Source organism: Ictalurus furcatus, chromosome 4, assembly GCF_023375685.1.
Source record: "Ictalurus furcatus strain D&B chromosome 4, Billie_1.0, whole genome shotgun sequence".
In the NCBI taxonomy this organism is placed as follows: Eukaryota; Metazoa; Chordata; class Actinopteri; order Siluriformes; family Ictaluridae; genus Ictalurus; species Ictalurus furcatus.
The window spans coordinates 109,688-132,123 of NC_071258.1; the positions used below are offsets into that span (position 1 = coordinate 109,688).

Here is a 22,436-nt window from a genome sequence, read left to right on the forward strand (position 1 = left end):
ACAGTCCCAAGACACCGCACCAAATCTGCCTTCACCAACTGCAGTCCAGTGCCATCTTCTCAGCTTCCAAGTAGGAACAGGAAACAAACGGAGAAGGATTAACATAACTGCTGTTCATTGCATTTCAGGCAGAGATGACCATGTTCATTTGTTATCGTTTTATCAGAGATGACTGGAGTACAAGGTTATGAGATGCATTATGTGAATTTTAGGCTAAAGAAATGTGTTTTTAATCTGGATTTAAACTGAGAGAGTGTGTCTGAACCCCAAACATTATCAGAACGCTATTGCAGAGTTTAGGAACTAAGTTTAGAAAAGCTCTACCTCCTTTAGTAGACTTTGATATCCTCTGTATTATCAAAAGTCCAGAGTTTTGCGGCCTTGAAGGGCGTGAAGGATTGTAATGTGATAGAAGATTGGGTTAAATACAAAGGAGCTTAGCTGTTTAGGGCTTTATAGGCGAGTAGCAGTATTTTATAAGGGATCTAGTGTAATTTTTTATGTATATTTTGATGAGGAAATTAATGAAATTAGTTCGGTCTCTCGAAGGAGAATAAAACATTCTAATTGTTATCTGATATTGTTATATTATTATCTACAGGGTTAGTTATAAAACTGTGTGGTTTTAAATTCATAGTCTGAATTTTTTGTTTAATATTTCAAATTTTGCCATTTAAAAAATTCATGAAATCGTTGCTGCTATATAATGACTGTGATTGTGTGCGTGCTTCTGTGGTGGTTTTATTCCTAGTTAATTTTGCTACAGTATTAAATAAGAACCTAGGGTTAGGGTTAGGTGTTAAGGTGGAGAGAGACTGATCTAGCAGCACTAAGGCATTTTCTATAGTTCAGGCAGTTCTTATTCCATGCTGTTTGAAATATTGCAAATTTACTTTGACGTCATTTATGTTGTAATTTCTGGGTGTTTTAAGGTGTGTGCATGATGGCTATAGCAGGCTAGCTTTTTCTCTCTAATTATTTTTCTTTATGTGGAGCTACCTTATCTAGCATCACCAACAAATAAAGCTTTGTCTAAAAAGGGGTCTGTAAATAATAGTTAGTGGAATCAACTCAGTAGACAAATTTTTTGTGGCTACATATGTTATACTAGTATAAAGAACTTCAAAGGAGTTGAATTTATGACTAGGTTTGTGTGTGATGAATAGATTATAATTATAAATGAGTGAGACTCCTCCCCCTCTGCCAGTCAGACGGGGCTGATGTATATAACTGTATCCAGGAGGACTGGCTTCATTCAGTGCGGTGTACTCATCAGGTTTAATCAGGCTCATCAGGTTTATTTCTGTTAAACACATTATATTAAACTCCTGATCAATAACAGTTTCATTAACAGTAAGTGCTTTAGATGTAAGAGATAATAATATTTAACAGTGCTAGCTTCAGAACAAAGGTGCCGGCTGTGCATTCAGTATGATCTCATTTTATGTTAATTAGGTTACTAAAACAAACTTTTTGAATATTTCTACCTTTAAGTTTATCTTGGGGAACAGACACAGTGTGGATATTGTGGAACCTAGGTGAGGACTCAGTGCACCTAGCAGTCCCTGGTCTTGGCTCAGGATTGTCACAGATTAACTAGCCCTGTTCTCAGACTATGTGCTATGCTGCAAGAAATGAGAGCAGCACTTTCCCGAGTGGGATGGATACCATACTGCACTAACAGGCCAACCTTGGCTAAGCTTGTCTAATCTAACTTCTCTTTAGCAGATACTCTAAGTGAAACGAGCTGGTTCTTAACAGGTAGTTCTCCTGTTCTCCTTACAAAAAATCTGAGATTTATGTTGTTCTTAAAGCAGATGTTTGTATTTGGTTGTCAGTGAATGATAGAGAGATGAACAGAGATGGAGAGAGAGAGGGTCAGGGTTTTGAGGCGCAGTTCTTGACTCTGTGTTAAAGCTTTTCTGCTGCACTGATCTGCAAGTGAAACATTTTTGTTGGTTTCAAAAAAACAGATTTTTTTTTATATGTGGGTCACGACAGAGAGCGTTTTGGATTCCTGCTCCTCTCAGACACAGACATGTGGCGAACTGAAAAGAGGTGGACGTTTTGATCAGAATGTGGAACAGAATTGGAATGGAAATAAGGAGAAAGAGAGAAATTGTTTCACTCCCTCTCTGTGCACAAGGTCACAGCAATCTACTCGTCTTCGTGATTATTTGGCCAGCAGTCATTTTGGTTCAACACCAAACAGACGTGGCGAGTCACTCTGCCTGGGTGCCAGCGGCGATCATAATGGATCAGAGATCTCAGTGTGAAATGCCAGGCGTGATACAGCTGATTAAATATGACAAGCACAATCACTGCTCTTTCCTTCAGTCTGAGATTCTCTGAAGTCACAGTGGATTCAGGAATCGTTTTATCCTTTACATTGTTACTCCCCTTATTATAATTGTTAAAACAGACTTCCCTCATGTGCATACAACACATTTGCAGATTAAACTTTAATGAGTTTAATGATTATTCGCAGTTCAGATGCTCAAGGAAGGTAGTTGCATAACCTGAACATCTGAGGCGTCATTTATTTTACACTGCAGTTACCTGCTGGAGGTGATGCTGAATCAGGAAGTGTAATAAATTACAGGATGGGGAAGAAAGGAAAGAAATGGGGGGGAGAGAGAGAGAGATCCATACACAGGAGAGAGGTGGACTGAGCAGCCGTTACTCTGTGCTTCCATGAAGGGAAAATAAGTGCACACTGTGGAGCGGTGAATAAAGTGAAAGATCTCAAGAGGAAACATTATATCAGACTTTTATGATTTTAAACTGTACAAAGACATTTAGATTCTCAGTTTCACATTCCTTCATTATTTCACTCCTCCTAATCTCTCGGGATGGCAAGAGTCACCTCAATGCATTGTTTCTGAGATGTTCCAGTGTTATGAGTGGCTGGAGTAGCTGTGGATAGCGATACATACTACACAGCACTGATTGCATTCTTTCGCATTGGTGTGGCAGACTTCTCTATGTCACCGTGCATGATCTTTATGGAGAGCCTGTGCTCTGTGGTGCAAACTTTACCTAGTAAGACAGGTCACGAACAGGTGGGTTAAGTTATAATGCCTGCCTTTGATGCCTGCATCACGTCTTCTGTATACTGCCCAAGCACTGAATACAGGCATACGGATACATTTCTAACATTCGATGTTCCCTTGTGCACGGCATGCAGTGGTAAAACATTCTGCATTTCACTGCTAACACTGGAACTTTGTGTATCTGCAGATGTTAAACCCTTACTCCTAGCCCATGGTCAGATCACCCAGTTTTGTAAATTAATCAATTAATTCCCTGAAGGTGAGCCTGCAGGGCATCCATGTTGTGTCCACGTCATAAGTTATGCCATATATCAGTAATTATGTTTGTAACTGTTGTTCTATGAAACTTGAATAACCACCAGCATTCTGTATCATTTGGCTTACAAATTATAACTTACAGAATTTTATTCTCCCCATTCTGTTCCTGCTTTTGTCCATAGTTGTGTCAATGACAGTTAAGAATCATAGAGTTACAATAAAATTTAAAATTGAATTGGTTTTTAAAAGAAAATTGACTTTAATCAGTTTTATAAGAGATTAGTGAACTGACGATTGTTCATGTGTGAGTCTGATTATTATTCTGTCTTTGAAATTTCTCCTTATTGACGGATTTGCTGATTATTACTGATGTACAGAGTATAAAAGTGAAACAGATGTGATTGTAGCCGGTTTCTGAGAGAATTCAGCTCAGAGTTGGATGTAGGGGGAATGCATGTCAGGTGATGGAGATGATGGATGTGATGTCAGGTGATGGAGGTGATGGATGTGATGTCTGGTGATGGAGGTGATTTCAGGTGATGGAGGTGATGGAGGTGATGGATGTGAGATCAGTCAGCCTCTTTTCTGGCAGCAGCTCCATCCAGAAGAAATGAAGTGTTAAGACCAAACAAAGGACTTCAGTATCATTTTTTTTTTTCTCAAGAAAGAGTGTGGCATTTCACATCCTAATGATGACACTTTTCACAAAGTGCTTTCAGGCAATTACCCGCTCTTCTGCTGTTTGTCTTCAATTCACTCCATGCCCTCTCTCAGTCCTTCACTGCTGCATCACTGACATATCCTGAAATAACCTGCTCACTGATGATCTGGTGAAAATTTTTAATGTGGAACAGATACACTTTTATAGCAGAACTTTCCTGTTCCATGGATCAGAACACTGATCTTTAACATCCACTTCATCTCACCTAAATAATGTTCATTATTTTAAAAGATTTCCAAAGATTTTCTCTTTTTTCCCACAAATAAAGTGTTTTTTTGTGTTTGAGCGTGTGCATTTCACTCCATGCAGTATGTTTCTTCTAACTTTGTTCTGTAAAATTAGGGGAAATGACATGAAGTAATGATCTCTGATGCACTCCTTGAAAAGTTCATGCATTTTGGAGCTGTTTAAAAGTGAACTTCAGACATAATGAGTCAGACTGAGTTGCTTTTTCTGTGCAATTGCCTTTTGATTGACACAGCTAGTGCTTGGTTTTTAAAAAATTATTATTGATTTATTTTTACATTTTTAATAGCAGTAATCCTGAGGTGATTTGAATGCTTCATTAATGTTGTGTCATTCTGAACAATGTTGGTTTGACAGCTGCAGCATTTTCTCTGAGTTTTTCCTGAAATGATGAGAAATTAATTTCGCTTCATTCATAGATATGTTGTCAGATGTCAATGTTCATTCTAATGAACGTATTATTTTTATGATGGTGAGTCCCCACCTTGTGCCCCAAGTTCCCTGGGATAGGCTCCAGACTCCCCATGACCCTGTGTAGAATAAGTGGTATGGAAAATGGATGGATGATGCTGAGATGCATGTCAGAATAAGCAGAAACATTCTTATTATACAACAATTCTGTTCTTTCTACCTTCATGTTTCAAATCTTTTCGCGTCTCATGTCTCTATAAATAAACCTGTTTCTGTATTTTGGGAAAAATCAGAGCCGGAACTTAGTGCTTAGCAAACAGCATAAAACAAAACCTTTTTCCTCGGAGGGATTTGCAGGTTCTGTGGTTCTTCTCTTCACTCTAGGAATTTTCCTCTTCCTTTTCTCTGTAATTCTAAATGATAATCAGTTGTGTCAGATCACTGCAGCTGTGAGGTGATGAACAAAACCCTGAGGTGTAGGAAAGCCTGTGATGATATAAAACATTTGTGTCAGAGAGAAATGGAATAAAATTATATATTTATATATTTATATTTTCTCTGTGACTGAGAGGGTCTCACACCTGACTATTTCTACATTTTCATTTACTTTTTTTCTCTTCTTCAGTGATTTTTTTCTTTCCGTTTCTGTGTGTAAATAGCTAAACCTACACAGGATTCAATAGTATTCACTCATAATGAGGACTGAGCAGTGGTCAGATTATAAAATGTTTCAGTGGGTTGTTTTAAATGACAGGGGGTTTAAAAGTATATTTATATTTATCAGATTAAATTTCTCCAGAAATCTCCTAAAACACATTTCATATAAAAAAAAACAATATTCAAGCTGCAGTATCGATCTTTTTTTGTTAAAAATGAACAAAAATAAATTATTGAGCAAGTACATAAAAAATCACTGTTCAAAACTGTCTTCTTAAATTACCCCGCTTCGCAAAAGTAAGTTTAAAATAATGATTTATAATTTGAGCCGTCGGGTCGGATCAGGGTGTCGGAATTCACGGGGATCATCAGTTTGACGTCATTTGCGTGGCGTTTGATGTTGCCATGGCTTTGCGTGGTTACGTCACGTCTGTAAACAGAACGACGACGAGTCAGCTACTGTACGGTGTGTGTGTGGAGGCTGAGGATGGTGGAGTGGTTGTACTTTGTTCTTACAACAGGTGCTTAGAATTTAAACTTGTCGTCTAGATGGCTGCTGTAATCTGGATCGTTCTAAAAACAATCACTGCTGACACCTGGGGAATCAGCTGTTGTCAAAACCAAGAAGCCTCGAACTTCGGAGAGCCTGCAGTCAAAAAGGGATGTGACTGCGCCCACGCTAAAGTGAGAATAAATATGGCTTCAGAGAATTGGTGAAAACTCCGAGATCTGAAGGGATTGGAGACTGACACAGAGATGCCTTTTTTCTGCTGAACGGGTCAGACATTTCAGTGGCTCAACAGCTAGCTAGCTAACATTAGCGCACTTGTTTGCTTGAGTCTGCTAGATATCCTGTGTTTTTTTTGTTTGTTTGTTTTGTTATGGTCAGTGGGTTAAATTGCACTTATTTTCTTCTCACTATGAGAGAGAGCAACTCACCTCTACTCCAAGAAAACCGTATCCGCCTCCACCTCCACCACCGTTGTCAAGTACTGGAGCTAATATACAACCCATATGTACAGTCATGTGGAAAAAATAAGTACACCCAATGGATTTTTTTTTTTTTTTTTTTACATAATTGGACAAGCAAACATTTGATCCTCTTTGAAACAGCGCATATTAATAAAGCTGATACACTCCATCAAATGACACATAAAGTTTATATTTTGTAGTAATTTTCACAATTTAAATGAACAAAAAACAGATCAGTCACATGGAAAAAGTAAGTACATAAAATTAGAAACAGGTGTAGAAGATTGGGTTAGAGGTTATTTATACCCGTCTCATATCTAGGGTCTGGTGTTCCCTTTGTTATTGAGGTGTGTACTCTAAAGAGTTCTGTAAGGCATTCAGAAAAAGGTTGTGGATGCCTGTGAGTCTGGCAGGGGATTTAAAAAGATCTCCAGATTATTTGAAATACATCATTCCACTGTACGGAACATCATCTACAAATGGTGCAGATTTCAAACCACTGCCAATTTGTTCAGGACTGACCATCCCAGCAATTTCAGCCCAAGAGCAGACCATCTGATGCAAAAAGAAGTCTCCAAGAACAGCAAAATTTCATCACAGCATCTGCTAGTAAATCTTGCATATAGGCAAAGACCAGGCCTTTTGGAATAATGTGCTCTGAATTAAAGATACAGTTGTTTGGCCACAGTTACAGCAGGCATGTTTGGCACAGACAAAAGACAGCCTTTCAAAAGAAGCATCTCATACCAACTGTGTAGCACGGTGGTGGAAATGTTATGGTTTGCGGTTGCTTCGCTGCCTCAGGGACTGGACAGCTTGCATTCATTAATTCAACTATGAATTCTGCATCATATCAAAGAGTGTTTGAAGATAATGTGAGGCCATCTGTCAAAAGGTTGAAGTTGAACTGAAACTGGACCTTTCATCCCATTGAGATGTTGTGGGGGGATGTGAAATGGGCAGAACATGCAAGAAAACCCTCAAACATCCTGCAGCTGAAAGAATATTGCATGGAAGAGTGGTCAAAAATTCCAGCAAACCAGGTGGACAATTATGCAGAACAACTACAAGAAGTTATTTCTGCTAAAGGGGCAAAACTAGCTTCTGAGGCCAAGGGTGTACTTACTTTTTCCACAAAAGGACATCACATCTATTGATATTTCTGTTGAATAAATAATAGGCAAAGATAATTTTCCTTGTGGTTTAGTTCAAGTATATAAGTATATATATACTAACTTTATTTACTATATATATGTAACTTTATTAAAAGGCTTTTAATTTTTTTCACATGACCGTATATCTCAAACCATCAGATTCATCCGCACAGAGTAGCTGTGCCGAAGCACAACCCACGTAAAAGAAAAAAGAAAAAACAAAAAAAAACTCTGCAAGTAACATGCAGTTTTTTTTTTCAAACAGATGGCGATAGAGAGGCAAAAGTTCAGTACTGCAGCTTTCAGTTAACTATCTCACCAGTGTGAGTAATGTGACACAGCATAATTAAATATTAATATTTCATTAACACTGTATATTAAAACTCCACACCTTCTACACTCATTTTGGGTCAACTATTTTAAAAAAACATTTTAAAGTATAATAAGAAGAAAAAGAAGATGGGAAAGAAACAGTGCTTGGTCCCCTAACTCTCACTGTGTCTCACTGTATAAAAGTGTGTAGAAAATAAATTCATCTCAGTTACTCTGTAATATTTTTGCTCTGGTTTAAACTGGTTACTTCATCATGGACAACAAACAGAACAAATCCACACGAGGTTTTAATTTAATCATCTTTAAAATTAAGTGGAGCAACAAAACCTGAGATAAAATAAAACCAACAAACGCTTAATTGGCTCTAAACTTTCAAATCTTTGTTGGTGTCCAATCAGACTCGCACTGTTCTGTTTTCAGCAGGTTTAAGCAGCTGTTATATGGAAGAAAGAGTTTTGAGTTAAATTGAGTCTTTGTCCCTCAGCATGAATCATTTGATGATAAATTGATCAGTTCTCCTCCACGTGTAGATGATTGTGTGACACTCGCAGCTCTTCTTCTGTTACTGTGGGAATAAAAATTTCTTATCTGCAGCATGGCCTGAGGAAGCTCTGACTTCTTCTCAGTGCAAGATGCTGAGTGAGCGAGTTTGAATGCTCTTTGCCCCGTAAGGACGTGACCCCTGAGACTCACTTTTCATTCTTTCACTGACTTTAGCCCTATTCGGACAGGATTAGTTTTCCATGTGGAGGTGAGTAATGTAATTAGTAACAGAGTATCTGTGGGATTTTAGTCTGAATCCATCATGTCAGTACTTCATATGTCTCTTCTATAAACTGAGCATTAATCTCTCTCTCTCTCTCTCTCTCTCTCTCTCACACACACACACACACACACACACACAATTTGTGTTTTTTAGTTTTTTGTCATTTTCTTTCCACTAATAATACGACAACATTGTAATTGTATCTGGTCATTGTGTGTTACTGTTTTCTCTTCCTCTCTGTGGAATCATTAGTTTGTGAACTACAGACGATTGTTGTTCATTATTTTACTATAATGTGGGTGTAGAGTGTGAAACTACTGCAGCTGTATGTCACATTCAGAGGTCTGCTGTGTATTTGTTATTGCATTATATTCTGTGTGTGTGTGTGTGTGTGTGTGTGTGTATATATATATATATATATATATATATATATATATATATATACTGTCTTTATTTGTGTGTGTGTGTGTGTGTGTGAGAGAGAGAGAGAGAGAGAGAGAGAGAGAGAGAGAGACGTTTTTTTCTCGAAGGACTTGGTTTATTTTGGCTGCTACAGTTAATTTGTTTTTGCTGAGTCAATTTCTGCACATTGATTTTTCATCTAGTGTCTGTTAGTGGTGTGGAGGAGACCAGGAGAGGAGGAGGACAGGTGTCTGAAAGTATTTGGGGATGTTTGGAGGTGTTTGGAGGTAGCTGGAGGAGTTTGGAGATAGTTGGAGGTGTTTGGAGGTAGCTGGAGGAGTTTGGACGTACTCAGAATTAGTCGGAGGTGATTGATGTTACTCTTTATGTATAAACAGCTGTGAGTGGGCATGACTTAGAGAACATAGATGGGGAATGTGGATGTGTCGCTAAATCCATATATGGAAGTCTTCCATTAGGAGCAAGAAAGTCATTGGCCTTCATGAAGTATATGTGCATGTATTTTTATACTATATTCTGTTAGCCAGATAGCTAACATGAGCTAACCTGAGAGCATTTCTCATATTTATATTCTCTCAAAGACACACACTTTAGTTGCTCACAAAGACACGCCCATTTTTCATGTGCACTGTGTGCTATGTAGGCATTATGTCATGTGGGCGTTATGTCATGAAGATGTTGTCATGTGGCTATTATGTCATTTGAGTGTTCAGTCATGTGGGAGATATGTCATGAGGGTATTATATGTCAGGTGGGCTGTATATCGTGGGCATTATGTGATGTAGGCTGTATGCCAGGTGGGCATTATATCTTGTGGGGGTTATGTCATGGTAGCATTTTCCCTAAGAGCTGTGCAATCAGCCCATGCACCTACACGTCCTTTATGGCAAATTAAGATTCATTACAGCTCTTATGCCTGAGATAAAGTCCCAAATGGACTTTATTAGATCATTATTCAAATTAATTTCCACTCTGTCCTTTTCTCTCCGAGCCGGTAAGAGGCAGAAGTATGAATGACACACACATCAGTTTCTCTTCGTTAAGTGCACACAGTCATGGGAGGCTGATTACTTCACATCTAAACGGATGTTTGGCTGAATTATAGCATCAATTAACTCATTTGGAGCAGCAGAATGCAGAGTGATAAAAGTGATCTGAATGCTTTGAAGTCCTTAAGAGGAACTGAGATAGCAGTGTTTATGACCTGAAGAAGCTTGAACAGTTTTTGACATCACACACCTTTTCTCTCACAAATTTCAGTTTGCTTTTTTCAGTCATGTGACTATTAAATGTCTCCGAGCCGAGATTTTGTCAGCTGAGTTATTTCATGACACCTACTTTTACCTCTAACACCGCATCTCTCTGCCTTCATGGTTCATTTTAGCGAGAATGATTTTCAAACCAGCTTTATCCTGTCATCAAATTAGTTCTGATTCTCAGCCATCAGTCAAACATCAGCCATTTCATGCTTTTTAGAAACATGAGGAAAGTCCAAATTAAAAGTCCAATCCAGCTTAGAGTCAGAAATATCCTTGCATCATTTAGTAATGAGTGTGTGACTGGAGTGTGTACCACACATTGTAAATTCTGTTCACTTTCCCCAGTAACCAGTTAGCTTAACTAGCTAGGTCACTGCTGTTAGCATATGTGCTGATTATTTGGAATCACTTGCTGTTAGTAGTTTAAATTATGAATAAATGGAACTCAGTCTACAAACACCAGTAACATGATAATGTGACGTGTAAAGCATAAAACTCTCAGCACGTCGCTAATTACTAATTATTATTGACAGAAAAGTTGATATATTCTCTTACTGAGCACTTTGTTAGGAACACCGGTATACCTACTGAAAATGCAATTATCTACTCAGTCAATCATGTGGCAGCAGTACAATGCATAAAATCATGCACATACGGTCCAGCAGCTTCAGGTAATGTTCACATCAACCATCAGAATGGGGGAAAATGTGATCTCAGTGATGTTCAGCGTGGCATGATTGTTGGTATTTCTATAACTGCTGACCTCCTGGGGTTTTCACGCAGAACATTCTCTAGAGTTTACAGTTACAGCATGGTGCAATAAAGAAATAACCTCCAGTGAGCATCAGTTCTGCGGATGGAAATGCCTTGTTGATGAGAGAGGTCAATGGACAATGGCCAGACTGCTGCGAGCTGACAGAAAGGCTACAGTAACTCAGATAACCACTCTGTACAATTCAGAATACATCTCAAAATGCACAACACGTTGAACCTTGAGGCGGATGAGGTACAACAGCAGAAGACCACGTCGGGTTCCTCTTCTGTCAGCCAAGAACAGGAAGCTGAGGCTGCAGTGGGCACAGACTCACTAACACTGGACATCTGAAGACTGGAGAAACATCACCTGGTCTGATGAATCTTGATTTCTGCTGAGGTACACAGATGGTAGGGTCAGAATTCGGCTCCAACAGCATGAAACCATGGACCCAACGTGCCTTGCGCCAACAGTCCAGGCTGGTGGAGATGGTGTGATGGTGTGGGGAATGTTTTATTGGAACATTTTGGGCTGTTATACCAACCAATCAGTCATGTCTTTAATGCTACAGCGTATTTGAGTATTGCGCCCGACCAGGTGCAGCCCTTCATCCCTTCATATATATAAACCATATTCTTCTGAAGTGAGGAGTTTGTTTCTATGGTAACAATCAATGACTCCACTTGACACATAAAAGTCACAGTAACTCCTTCACACAAAACCCAACACACCGGCTCCAGATAACCAGCCGACTGAATCAGACCGATCAGCTCTGTTGGGTTCTGTGGAACAGTAGAACTTCAGGGACAGGGCTGATGAAGAGAACATGGCATGGTGGAGGTGTGGGTTCGGTTTGTTCAGTGTTTGTTCAGTGTGTTCAGTGTGTGTGTGTGCGGCTTGTTCAGTGTGTGTTCAGTGTGTGTTCAGTGTGTGTGTGTGCGGTTTGTTCAGTGTGTGTTCAGTGTGTGTGTGTTCAGTGCGTGTGTGTGCGGTTTGTTCAGTGTGTGTTCAGTGTGTGTTCAGTGTGTGTTCAGTGTGTGTGTGTTCAGTGTGTGTTCAGTGTGTGTGTTTGGTGTGTGTGGATGTTCAGTGTGTGTTCAGTGTGTGTGTGTGTTCAGTGTGTGTTCAGTGTGTGTTTGGTGTGTGTGGGTGTTCAGTGTGTGTTCAGTGTGTGTTCAGTGTGTGTTTGGTGTGTGTGGGTGTTCAGTGTGTGTTCAGTGTGTGTGGGTGTTCAGTGTGTGTTCAGTGTGGAGGAAGTGTTAGAGAAAATGGTTCATTATTATACGCTGTTTATTGTGTAATAAATAATCAGTTGTAGTTGTGGGTGAGTTGTCGTGGTGTAAGAGGAATAAAACACTTGGGAACGTGCTGTTAGAGGAAAATAATCATCTCCGGGGGGGTAACAGTGACTCCATCACTTCATCACTCCACCCCGTCACTCAGTATTTTACACACACACATGCACACAAATAGAAAAAATAAATAGAAGGTGTGAGTTATTGTGTGTGTCGGTGTGTGTGTGTGTGTTATTGTGTGTGTCAGTGTGTGTGTGTGAGGTGTCGATATACAGATGATGCTCTGTGTGTGTGTGTGTGTGTGTGTTATTGTGTGTGTGTGGGTGTGTGTGTGATATTGTGAGTTTACATTGTGATGAGCGGTGAGTGTTAATGAAGGCAGGCTGCTGAGCGAAGCAGAGACACAAAGAGCCATCTGTTACTGTAAAACACACAATTACTTCCCATCATTTTAATACCGCAGCAGTGAAATTATCCACAATCATTCCAAACAAGATAAAGATTATCACCTTACTTTTCTTCTTCTTTATTGCTTTAATGTTTCGTCATGTGAAGGATTAAAATCACAGCAAAGGCGTCTGAAAGCGTGGACACATTTGGTATGTGAAATAGATGTAGGTGAGATGGAATATAGACGCATGATGTGGTTTAAGTAATGCATGAAACTGTTTTCACCAAGGGCAAAGCAGGCGAGCTCTCGGTGCACGGAGGCGAGGGGATTAGCATGCAGCTTACACAGCCAGACCAGCTCGGTAATAAATGACGTTTGCTTTGAGACAGGTGGTTATATCACCTAACGAACTGCTCTGTCCAAACCGAACCCCGTCCACATTTCAGCTTCTGAAGGTCAGTCCAGGTGTCTGATCTGCATGAAGATAGTCCGAGTGACATGCCCGAGCAGGCACACGCATAGCTCTTCTGATTTCTTGGTGCATGTGGAGCCTTGAGGGGTTTGTAGTGAGTTATCAGTCCTGTGAGGAGACTGGAGACACGTGTGATGTATGGATTTCTGCATTGCTAATGCTATTGAATAAATGTTCAGCCTCGGTCAATATAATCTCTGGAGATCTTCATTAATTTTTCAGGTGATGGTTAATCATGTCACCACACTTCAGGTCCCATGATCGCTGCACCTGTTTCTGTTAGTGTAATGAATTAGTGGTACTGAGGGACACAGGACGGTGTTAGCATGAAGAAAAGTTAGCAAGTCAGTATTTATTATACTCACACTTCCACGGCCACTGTGATTGACTGCTGCATTGTTGTGTAGTTTTTTGGCTGAATAAACGCGGAGGTTGTCCCACTGTGCTAGCATAGCTAATAGTTTAGTTGTAGCTTAGCAACAATAACTAAACACAGGCACTGTCCAGAAGAAAACCGTACTCTCATACTCGTTCTAAATAAATCTGTGATTTAACGCTGATTTGCACAGTTCAGATCTCAAACTTCTCTAAAATCAAACTGAAACAGAGGAAAACTCCGGTCTAACCGCAGTTACAGATGTTGATATGCATCCAAAAACTATTATAAGAACATAATACAAATGAGTGAAGATATGAGTGTGCAAATATGAGCTAAATATAAATAAAAACTTGATTTAATGTTGCTGTAATGTTGATGTTTTCAGAAGCATAAACACAGAGTGAATATCGAATATGAAATCAATTTTATTGCAGTAATAATAATTCATTCAGGGAAACATCGGGGCTTTGAGGGTCTGAGACAAAAGGAACTGTGAAAATAGAGCAAACGGTTTTATTCAGTCTTAAAAGGACAGAAACGGACTTTTTCAACTTGAATACCTGCATTTCGGGGTATTAATTCACATGGAGTCACACTGCAGGTGATCATTTAATTTATTAGCATTGACTCCGCCCACTACTGTACTCTGAGGAAGAAACAATCCTATTATCTGTGTGTGTGTCTCTTTGTTCATATATGTATGTAAAGTATGTAGCGTATCTATCTATCCATCGATCTATCTCGTGTTTACAGTCTGTAATGGCTTTGTTGCTGTAGGTGAGGGTTGAGTGTAATTAAATATGTGTAGTTGATAGAATATTTGATTCCAGTGAAGTGTTGTTTGTGTAGTCAGAATCTTTTAGCACGTTGTCTTGGAATAACACACGTGCGGTGAGTAAGTGTTATTGATTTTTCTCAGCATGTCTTTGTTCTGCTCCGCGTACCTGTTGTCATGTGACCCTTCAGCATCTTCAATACAAACAACAGGGTTTCACTGTATGTGTGTGTACGTGACAGTACATGGTGTATTTATTTCTAAATAGAAGCAGTGATGCTCAGGGAGGCAGAGCTTCCATCAAAGACATCATGTGACCGTCTGATTCTCTCTGGGATGAAGTTCTGCTCCTGAGCTGCTGCGTCGCTCTGATGATCTCAGACCTGATTTCACCTCCTCACTGTGATTAATGTACAGATGTACATGTATCTATCTAATCATCTATTCTATATACAGAATCTTTCCATTTTAAAGACTCCACAATATATAAAGATACACACTGTAGAAGTGACATATTTATAACTCTGCTCTAATTCCACACATAACTATGTTCAACATCACTGTAAAAAAGGGCTATTTGGGTCAGCTTCAGGAAAAACCACATGATCCTGTGATATTCGTCCAACAGGAGCTCACAGAACTGTACGATGAGGTTATGAAGATGGCTTGAGGTGTATTAAGTGCAGTTTGTGTTTTTAAGCACAGCGTCACTGCACAGTAAAGTAAAGCTTTAAAGATAAAATCCTTTAAACTTAGATGAGATCAAAGAAAAAAAAACAAATAAAACAATCCACTTTAAATCTTTATGTACACAGACGCAGTCATTTTTCTGAACATCACTCGAGACTAAAAGCTGAAACCTGAGAGCTGCAGCTCGGAGATTAACCATGCATCAAAGTTCTCCCTGATCTTTCTCAATTTATATCAGAAATATCAGTGATGCATGAACGCAGCGGAGAGACTTTGTGTGTGTGTGTGTGTGTGTGTGTGTGTGTGTGTGTGTGTGTGAACTGAGAATGATTATTTTAATCGCTGACATTTTAACATATGCAGAAGGTAGAAAGGTTAAAAATCTCTGCACTCCTTCATGAATATTTAATCAGACCTGCACGTCTCTGCTACAGGATTTTAAATCTCCGACGGATTTCTTCCTCTGAGTCTGAGGAAATTCCACATTTCTTAAAATAGAATTAATTTATTTGTCAGTATTTGAGTGTGTTCATGCTGAGCCATGTGTGTACTCTTTATCCTTCTGTCTTCTCTCTGTCTCGTCTGTCTGTTCACATGTCTATCATCCACAACACTAACATCCATCCCTTCATCTTTCTGTCCTCCTTCTCACGGCCTGTAATTCTCTTCTCCTCATACAAATCTCTCTGCGTTGGTGTCAGATGAGACGAGAGAGCTGTCTAGAATCCTGTCTGTGGTTTTATCTGAGAGATGCGTTCTGGGGAACAGAAACACCCACACAGCCGCCAAGCAGCAGCACATCCCTTCAGGGAAAAAAAGTGTTTTCACTAATCATCCATTTTGTTTTCGGGGTTTGGGCTGAAAGTGCAGGACGGCAAAGGTCACATTTTGCAAGTCTTATAAGAATGTCTTCAATTAGGAGCTTTTAAATGTCAGCACACATTATTATTGCAGTTCAGTCTGCATAAATATAGATCTGTGTGCATTAAGACTTTAATTTCTATACCACAGCTGCTCTCTGCTAGAAACATTTTATATTACATACAGCACAAAGCAATGGAGTTAAACTCCATTATTATTTCACTCTGCTTTGCAGAGTGTGTGTGTGTGTGTGTGTGTGTGTGTGTGTGTGTGTGTGTTTAAACATGAATGTAAACGTGTGAGAAAAACAGTTGTTTACTCCAAACTCATCGAGGAACATATTCACATCAGTATTCAGATCTCAGAAGTAATAACAGACGGAGAGTTACACGTGTGGGGGCGGAGTTTGTCTTAAACAGAGGCGTGTCTCAGTTATGAATGATTCTGATCCTGAGCGTAATTTCCTGTGTGATATCAGAGCAGTGTTAAGTCCAGCGCCACCGTCTGACTGTTTGATTGTTTCGCTTTGGAGGAGACTTGGCTTATCTCGAGGAGTTTTTTATGGATAAAATGATGAAGGAAGTAAAGCAGATAAGCCCTTGGTCAGTTTATCCTTCACGCCATGGACATGTTTTATTTACAGCAGAGCCCCGGGTTAACACCAACAACATTAACGATATATTATTCATTCAAATATATATTCAAAATATTAAAATATATTCAAAATAGGGAATTAATAGTGTGATATAATTTCTAAAATTGCTGTTCTTTTCTCAGTCCAAACACACACCTGCGCGCGCACACACACACACACACACACACACACACACACACACACACACAGAGTGGAGAGATTAGAGTGAAATAATGATGGAGTGTAACTTTAATGTAGTTCTCTCACTGGGATTGCTGGGTTTGAGGTGTTTATACTTTGGCTGCTGATGTGCTGGCGTTTAGTCAGGACTTGTTTAAAGTTTAATTGAAACCAGGGCAGATTCTGCGAATTCTAACAGGTGCTAATGGACTTTCTAATTAAGACATTTAGTGCTGTTCCACCTCCTCTGGCAGCTAGTGTCACAAAAATAAAACATTTAGATCACTTCTCTGCAGCAGTTATACAGTCAGAGACCGGGCCGGTTCTAGACATTGGGAGGCCCTAGGCAAAATATATGTTGGGGTCTCCCCACACCCCTCCTGCCTCCACCTTCCAGAATACATAAAAAGCACTTGAAACAAATATGATTCCTGACCTTTTTATTTATGCATCTGTATTAATATTTGTATATTTTACTTATGTGTCCATATTAATTAAACTTTAACTAAGGTAAACACTAAAAAAAAAGAATTAAAGGATGAAAGGTGGTCTGGATCATCTCGTATAACTTTGGTTATCATGCCGCTTGTAGAGGTACTCTTCTGAACAGGATTCCCCTCCTACTGAACCAGTGTAGACTAGTTAGATATAGTCATATTATGTGTTGCAATACCTTAAATTTGCACTAGATCACGGACGTTCAGAGAGTTCCTCAGGGGCAGGGGCTCAAATGTAAAAAAAAAAAAAAAGGGTTATATCAATAAAGAGCTAATTTGACTACTTTACTAACTTTAATTTAACTCCATATTCTTATCACTCTGGTAAACATTGTAAACAGACTGTGTGTGGTCGCAATAATGAATATGAGAATGACATGTCTAATATAAACTAATGGTGTTTTATTTTTACATATAAGAAATAATTACAACAAAACAGCAACTTTTAGTGGAGAGTTGAATCCAAAGAATCTTTAAAAGAAAATTTAAACAATATAAAATAAAATACAAACTACAGTATTACCATCCACAAATATAGTGACACGCCCACTACAAAACTATTAATTTCACAATTTAATTTATATTTGACAGCAGCACTTTATTTCCATAAAACTGCAGCACTGCTTGCTGAACTGGCTTTTTACTCTCAAACCTCGTCATTTTGCCTTCTAAATTTTATTTTAAAAAGATAAATTGTAATTTTAATGATCTTATCACAAGTTCACAAAGTTCACATCACTTAGGCTACAGGAATAAATTTACCATATTAGTTAACAAGGGGTAAGTTACTATATGTATATAGTATGTACATGTATACAGTATGTATATGTATATAGTATGTATATGTATACAGTATCTATATGTATATAGTATGTATATGTATATATATATATATATATATATATATATGTATATGTATATGTATATATAGTAGAACTATATTTGCGATCTTGAAAAGTGAGTTTATTATTATTCTGTGCCGTGACTCTGTACTTTTTTTGAAACAGTAAATGATTCTCTAGTGTGTTTGCTCTTTCACTTTGAATACAAACGTCTTTACTTTTACTTTAATACTTTGCTAGTCAGCTCCTGACGCAATGTCACTGTACACGCGAATTCAAAGTGTCTGACAGTCTCGACGCGTCAACGTCGGCAAATGATCTGTCCCGAAATGACGCTGATCGACAGAACAAGGCCCAGTTTATTTTTAGAATACATTACAATCACTCCAAAATAGATGATAACTCACAATCCTACATCACGAGCTGCACTTTACGCCATCGTAAGTCACTGACTTAAAGTCAGTCATTTGTGCATTTTGTTCATCGTACCTTATCTCCTCCTAAATTCAGAGGTTGGGACCACCTTGAAACGGTGACATTATTTGGTGTCACTAAAGTGAGACAATTCATCGATATCCAATAGACAAAGAGCCTGGTCTTTTGTTGACCGTCTTGATTGGGGGACTAGCGCATAGGGATGCTACGGTTATGGAGGCCCCGCCTTCAAGCCCGAGGCCCTAGGCAATTGCCTACTCTGCCTATAGGTAGCGCTGTCCCTGGTCAGAGATCTGACATGAGTGACGTAAGCTGATAGGAATGTAATTCGTGTATTTCCTGTACAGAGGCACGAGGGAGAAATGTGTCATCAAATAGATTGTATACTCCCTGAGTCTTGTGTCTCGCTGCCAAGTCACTTCCATGAGTAATTTTTGGAGCTGTAATTTCTCATTTTCATGATTTTATGGCTGTAATTGAATAAAACTGAGAGAAAATGAATGTGAGTCAAACCGTCTTTCTCTCTGTTACTCTCTGAGTCTGTTCTTTTGTTCCAGACTTTGCCAGATCGGTGGCGGGCAGACCGGCGTCGTATGCGGTCGTGTTGAGGATGAAGCCGGACAGCTCCTCTTCCTCACTTCTGAACCCCAGGACGAGGCTGAGGCAGGACCACGGTTCTTTTGTCCAGGACTGGCCTCCATTTGACAGACAGAGGCTGTCAGCTCTCAACTTTCAGGAGGATGATCACAGTGAAGGTCAGAATCTAAACATCCTATATCACCACCTCACGGTTCATCATGACCAGTAATAATTAAAGCTAAGGTTGTGACAATATAGAGCGGTGTATCTAATCAAAGACCGGGAGCAGAGCACGGCCTGGTGTATAATCCATGGTCAGAAGACTATAAAACACAATGTGGTTTTACTCGGTGAGATTTCAGCACTCGCTTAAGATTCTTCCTCAGCGAGATCTCAGTAAACTCTGTAGTGAGTTCTATAACAGTGTCTGTGATAGCGTGTGTCTCCGAGTCAGATTATACCATGAAGATCCTCTAACGGTAGACCTACGATTACAGAAAACTGCAGACACTCCTGCAATAAGGGAAATAATGATGCGATGTGGGCGGGGCTGTGGGAGGGGGGTCATGTGATAAACAATATGGACATATTTCTGCAGTTAAATTTGTGCTAAAAGAATTTTGATTATAATTATAAATAGATAGTTGTGCATGTTGCAGTTCTTGAATTGTGCTTCACAATTCCAAATTCTTTACCAATTCGTTAACCCTTTGATAACACATCTCACTGATGGACTTCTCTTAATCCTGAGGATCATCACAGCTTAGCTCATGGAGCATTTTAATCTAGTATTATCCCTGAACTGTGGAACAGTGTTAAAGATTAAAATCTGCATTGTTAATAAACTACAGGCTGAGAAGAGTAATATTTACATTTATTCATTTATTGGGTTTCATCCAAAATATTATTTGAATTTGAGATTGAATATAATCCAAGCACATGGCTAAAGACTTTTATCAAATCCTCTACAGTATTTCTCAAGCAGTTTAGGGATTCGAGCTCCGAACTCTATCTTCATCATAATACTGCTTTTACCAAATTTATTATTAAATCTTTAAAATGAAATATATTACATTTAAGTCTTTTACACTTTTATATCTTCCATACAACAGCACGTTCATTCTCAGCTGTACGTAGGTGTAAACCTCGTCCGTACAACTGAGACGCTAGCGTCCGTTTGAAACTGGAGTAATTAAGTCATCACAGCAGGCTGATGTCAGTGTAATGGTGAGCGTGACCTCGAGAGGAAAGCCTGGCCTATTCATCATGACCACGTGTGCGGAGAGTCGGCCGAGGTCACGGCCTGCAGGAAATTGAAGAGGGATCATCAGAACACTTTCAGCTCCCCGAGCCCCGTCTCTGTTCACTCTTCTGGCTGATGGATGCATTTGTCAAGAAAAAGGGAAATATTCATTTTCACAGGAGCAGAATGGCGCTCCAACATGACAGCTATCATTACAAATAAATCATTTCTCTACTGCTCGATTCACGGCTGGTCTCCGCAGGGTCGTGAATGCAGCACATGAATGGCAGAGACGATTATAGACAGGAAGATTTGTTGGTGTTTTGGGTCAGATGTGTTTAACACAAAGTGCTTTCTTGGATTTCCTCAGTGACAAAATAATCTCATGGCTTCATCAGCATGTTCGGTCAAACTTTCATGCAACACTTGGGATACGTGTAATATCATATGCTATGACTTGGTGGCTTTCGACTTCTGTTAGATCCTGAAAAAGTGAAAAACTTCACATTTGTCAATAAAAAAAATGGTTTTAAAAACGTTAAATACAAACCCAAACTGAGTGGCATATTGATCTGGAATCTGATCCACTGAAGAGATTCTGATGATCAACTGTGAAAGTGCAGAATTTCACTTCAGATCTGAATCCTCAGCGTATGGTACTGTCAGGTCTGCGTTTTAAACGGAAGGGACAAACTGCCTTTGTTGTGTTTTAATGTGTTCTGCTCTCACACAGCTGAAGAGTTTTATAACTAGCTGATGAGTAGAATCAGGTGTGTTAAAGCAGGAAAAACACAACAGTGCTGCAGGTCAGGAATCAGATCAGTTGTTTTGCAGGAAAGAACATCAGACTGACATTTATTCACTGACGCTGTGCTGATAAAATCTGTGGACAGGAGAACATCCTTTAGTGCGACCGGATGAAACCACGGACATCACGGTGTTTACGAAGGATCAGACTGAAATAATAAATTATTAATTACGCACATATTTCTCATCTTGGAACTAAATGATCTCGATGTTTTGTTGTATGAATAATTTATTGCTCAGTGGAGTAAACGTCATTGTGTTAACCCTCTGTGCTGGTGTCTAATCCGCCTGTCTGGATATTGATGAAAGTCGTGCACTCACCAGCACCAGGCAATGAACAAGCCAACATCGAGAGCATTATGAACTGGGCTGTGTGTTAATCTGGCTTTACACTGTACGATTTACGGCCAAATTCTGCTCTCACAAGGACCATACCAAACTGACGGGACAGCTACAAATACAGTATCAGCGATGGAGAAATGTAAACAAAACCTCATTACCTCAAGTTCACTCTGAGAACGTGTGTGTGTGTGTGTGTGTGTGTGTGTGTGTGCACGAGCTTGTTCTCTACATGAGCTGATTTCGGGATCACGCTGATTGATGCTGTAAGCAGAATGTAGTAATTTTCTTTAATCACAGGGATTGTTATTGAGAGGAAGATCTCTTTGAGGCAGCATGAGGAAGAAACCTTGAGAGGAGCCAGACTCAAAGGGGAACTCATCTTCATCTGGGTGACACCGGATAGTGTGATTATAAATCATTACAACATACAGCTGTAGAAGAGTTAAAGGACTGGCAGAGTTTGATGTGGAAACCTGCAGCTCGAGGGATATTTCAATTTTACATCCTTCCCTGAACGAGTGCTTGAGGAATGTTCTAGTCACACCCTAGAGGTTGATTTTGTGCCTCTGTGGATATACGATTTAAAAAAAAAAAAAAACCCGAAGAGAAAAAACTCGAAAAAGTCGATTAAGTTCAGATAATAGCACATCCCCAAGTGTTTTATTCCTCACTTAGATCCTGATAAAGTAAAGGGTAAAGGATCAAGTGCATACTGAGGAGAAATTAATATATTTATGCCATTGTGAGATTGTAAATAATCTCAGGATATGTTAATCCAGAACTGTGACCAGAGAGCAGTGTTATAAAACCGCAGAACCTCGGCAGTTTATTTTTCTCTATCATCTCTGAATAATAATAATAATAATAATAATAATACCAATAATAATAATGATAATACTAACACGAGATCTTAATTGTGCTAAATGAGAAATGAGAGCCCGATATTCAGCTCTTCATCATAGATCTGCTCTTATGTGTAGAACGTCAGAAGCTGATATCACAGTCAA

General features: G+C 39.2%; 1 protein-coding gene across 2 annotated transcripts in view; it reads left to right on the forward strand.

Moving 5' to 3' along the window:
• cntn5 (contactin 5) overlaps nt 1-22,436 on the forward strand; it is a 147,757-nt gene that overhangs the window by 46,824 nt on the left and 78,497 nt on the right. For both annotated transcript variants that reach the window (XM_053622376.1, XM_053622377.1), the window contains exon 3: nt 19,016-19,213. In XM_053622376.1, the coding sequence (XP_053478351.1) occupies nt 19,016-19,213 (198 nt within the window). The remainder of the gene's footprint in view (nt 1-19,015; nt 19,214-22,436) is intronic.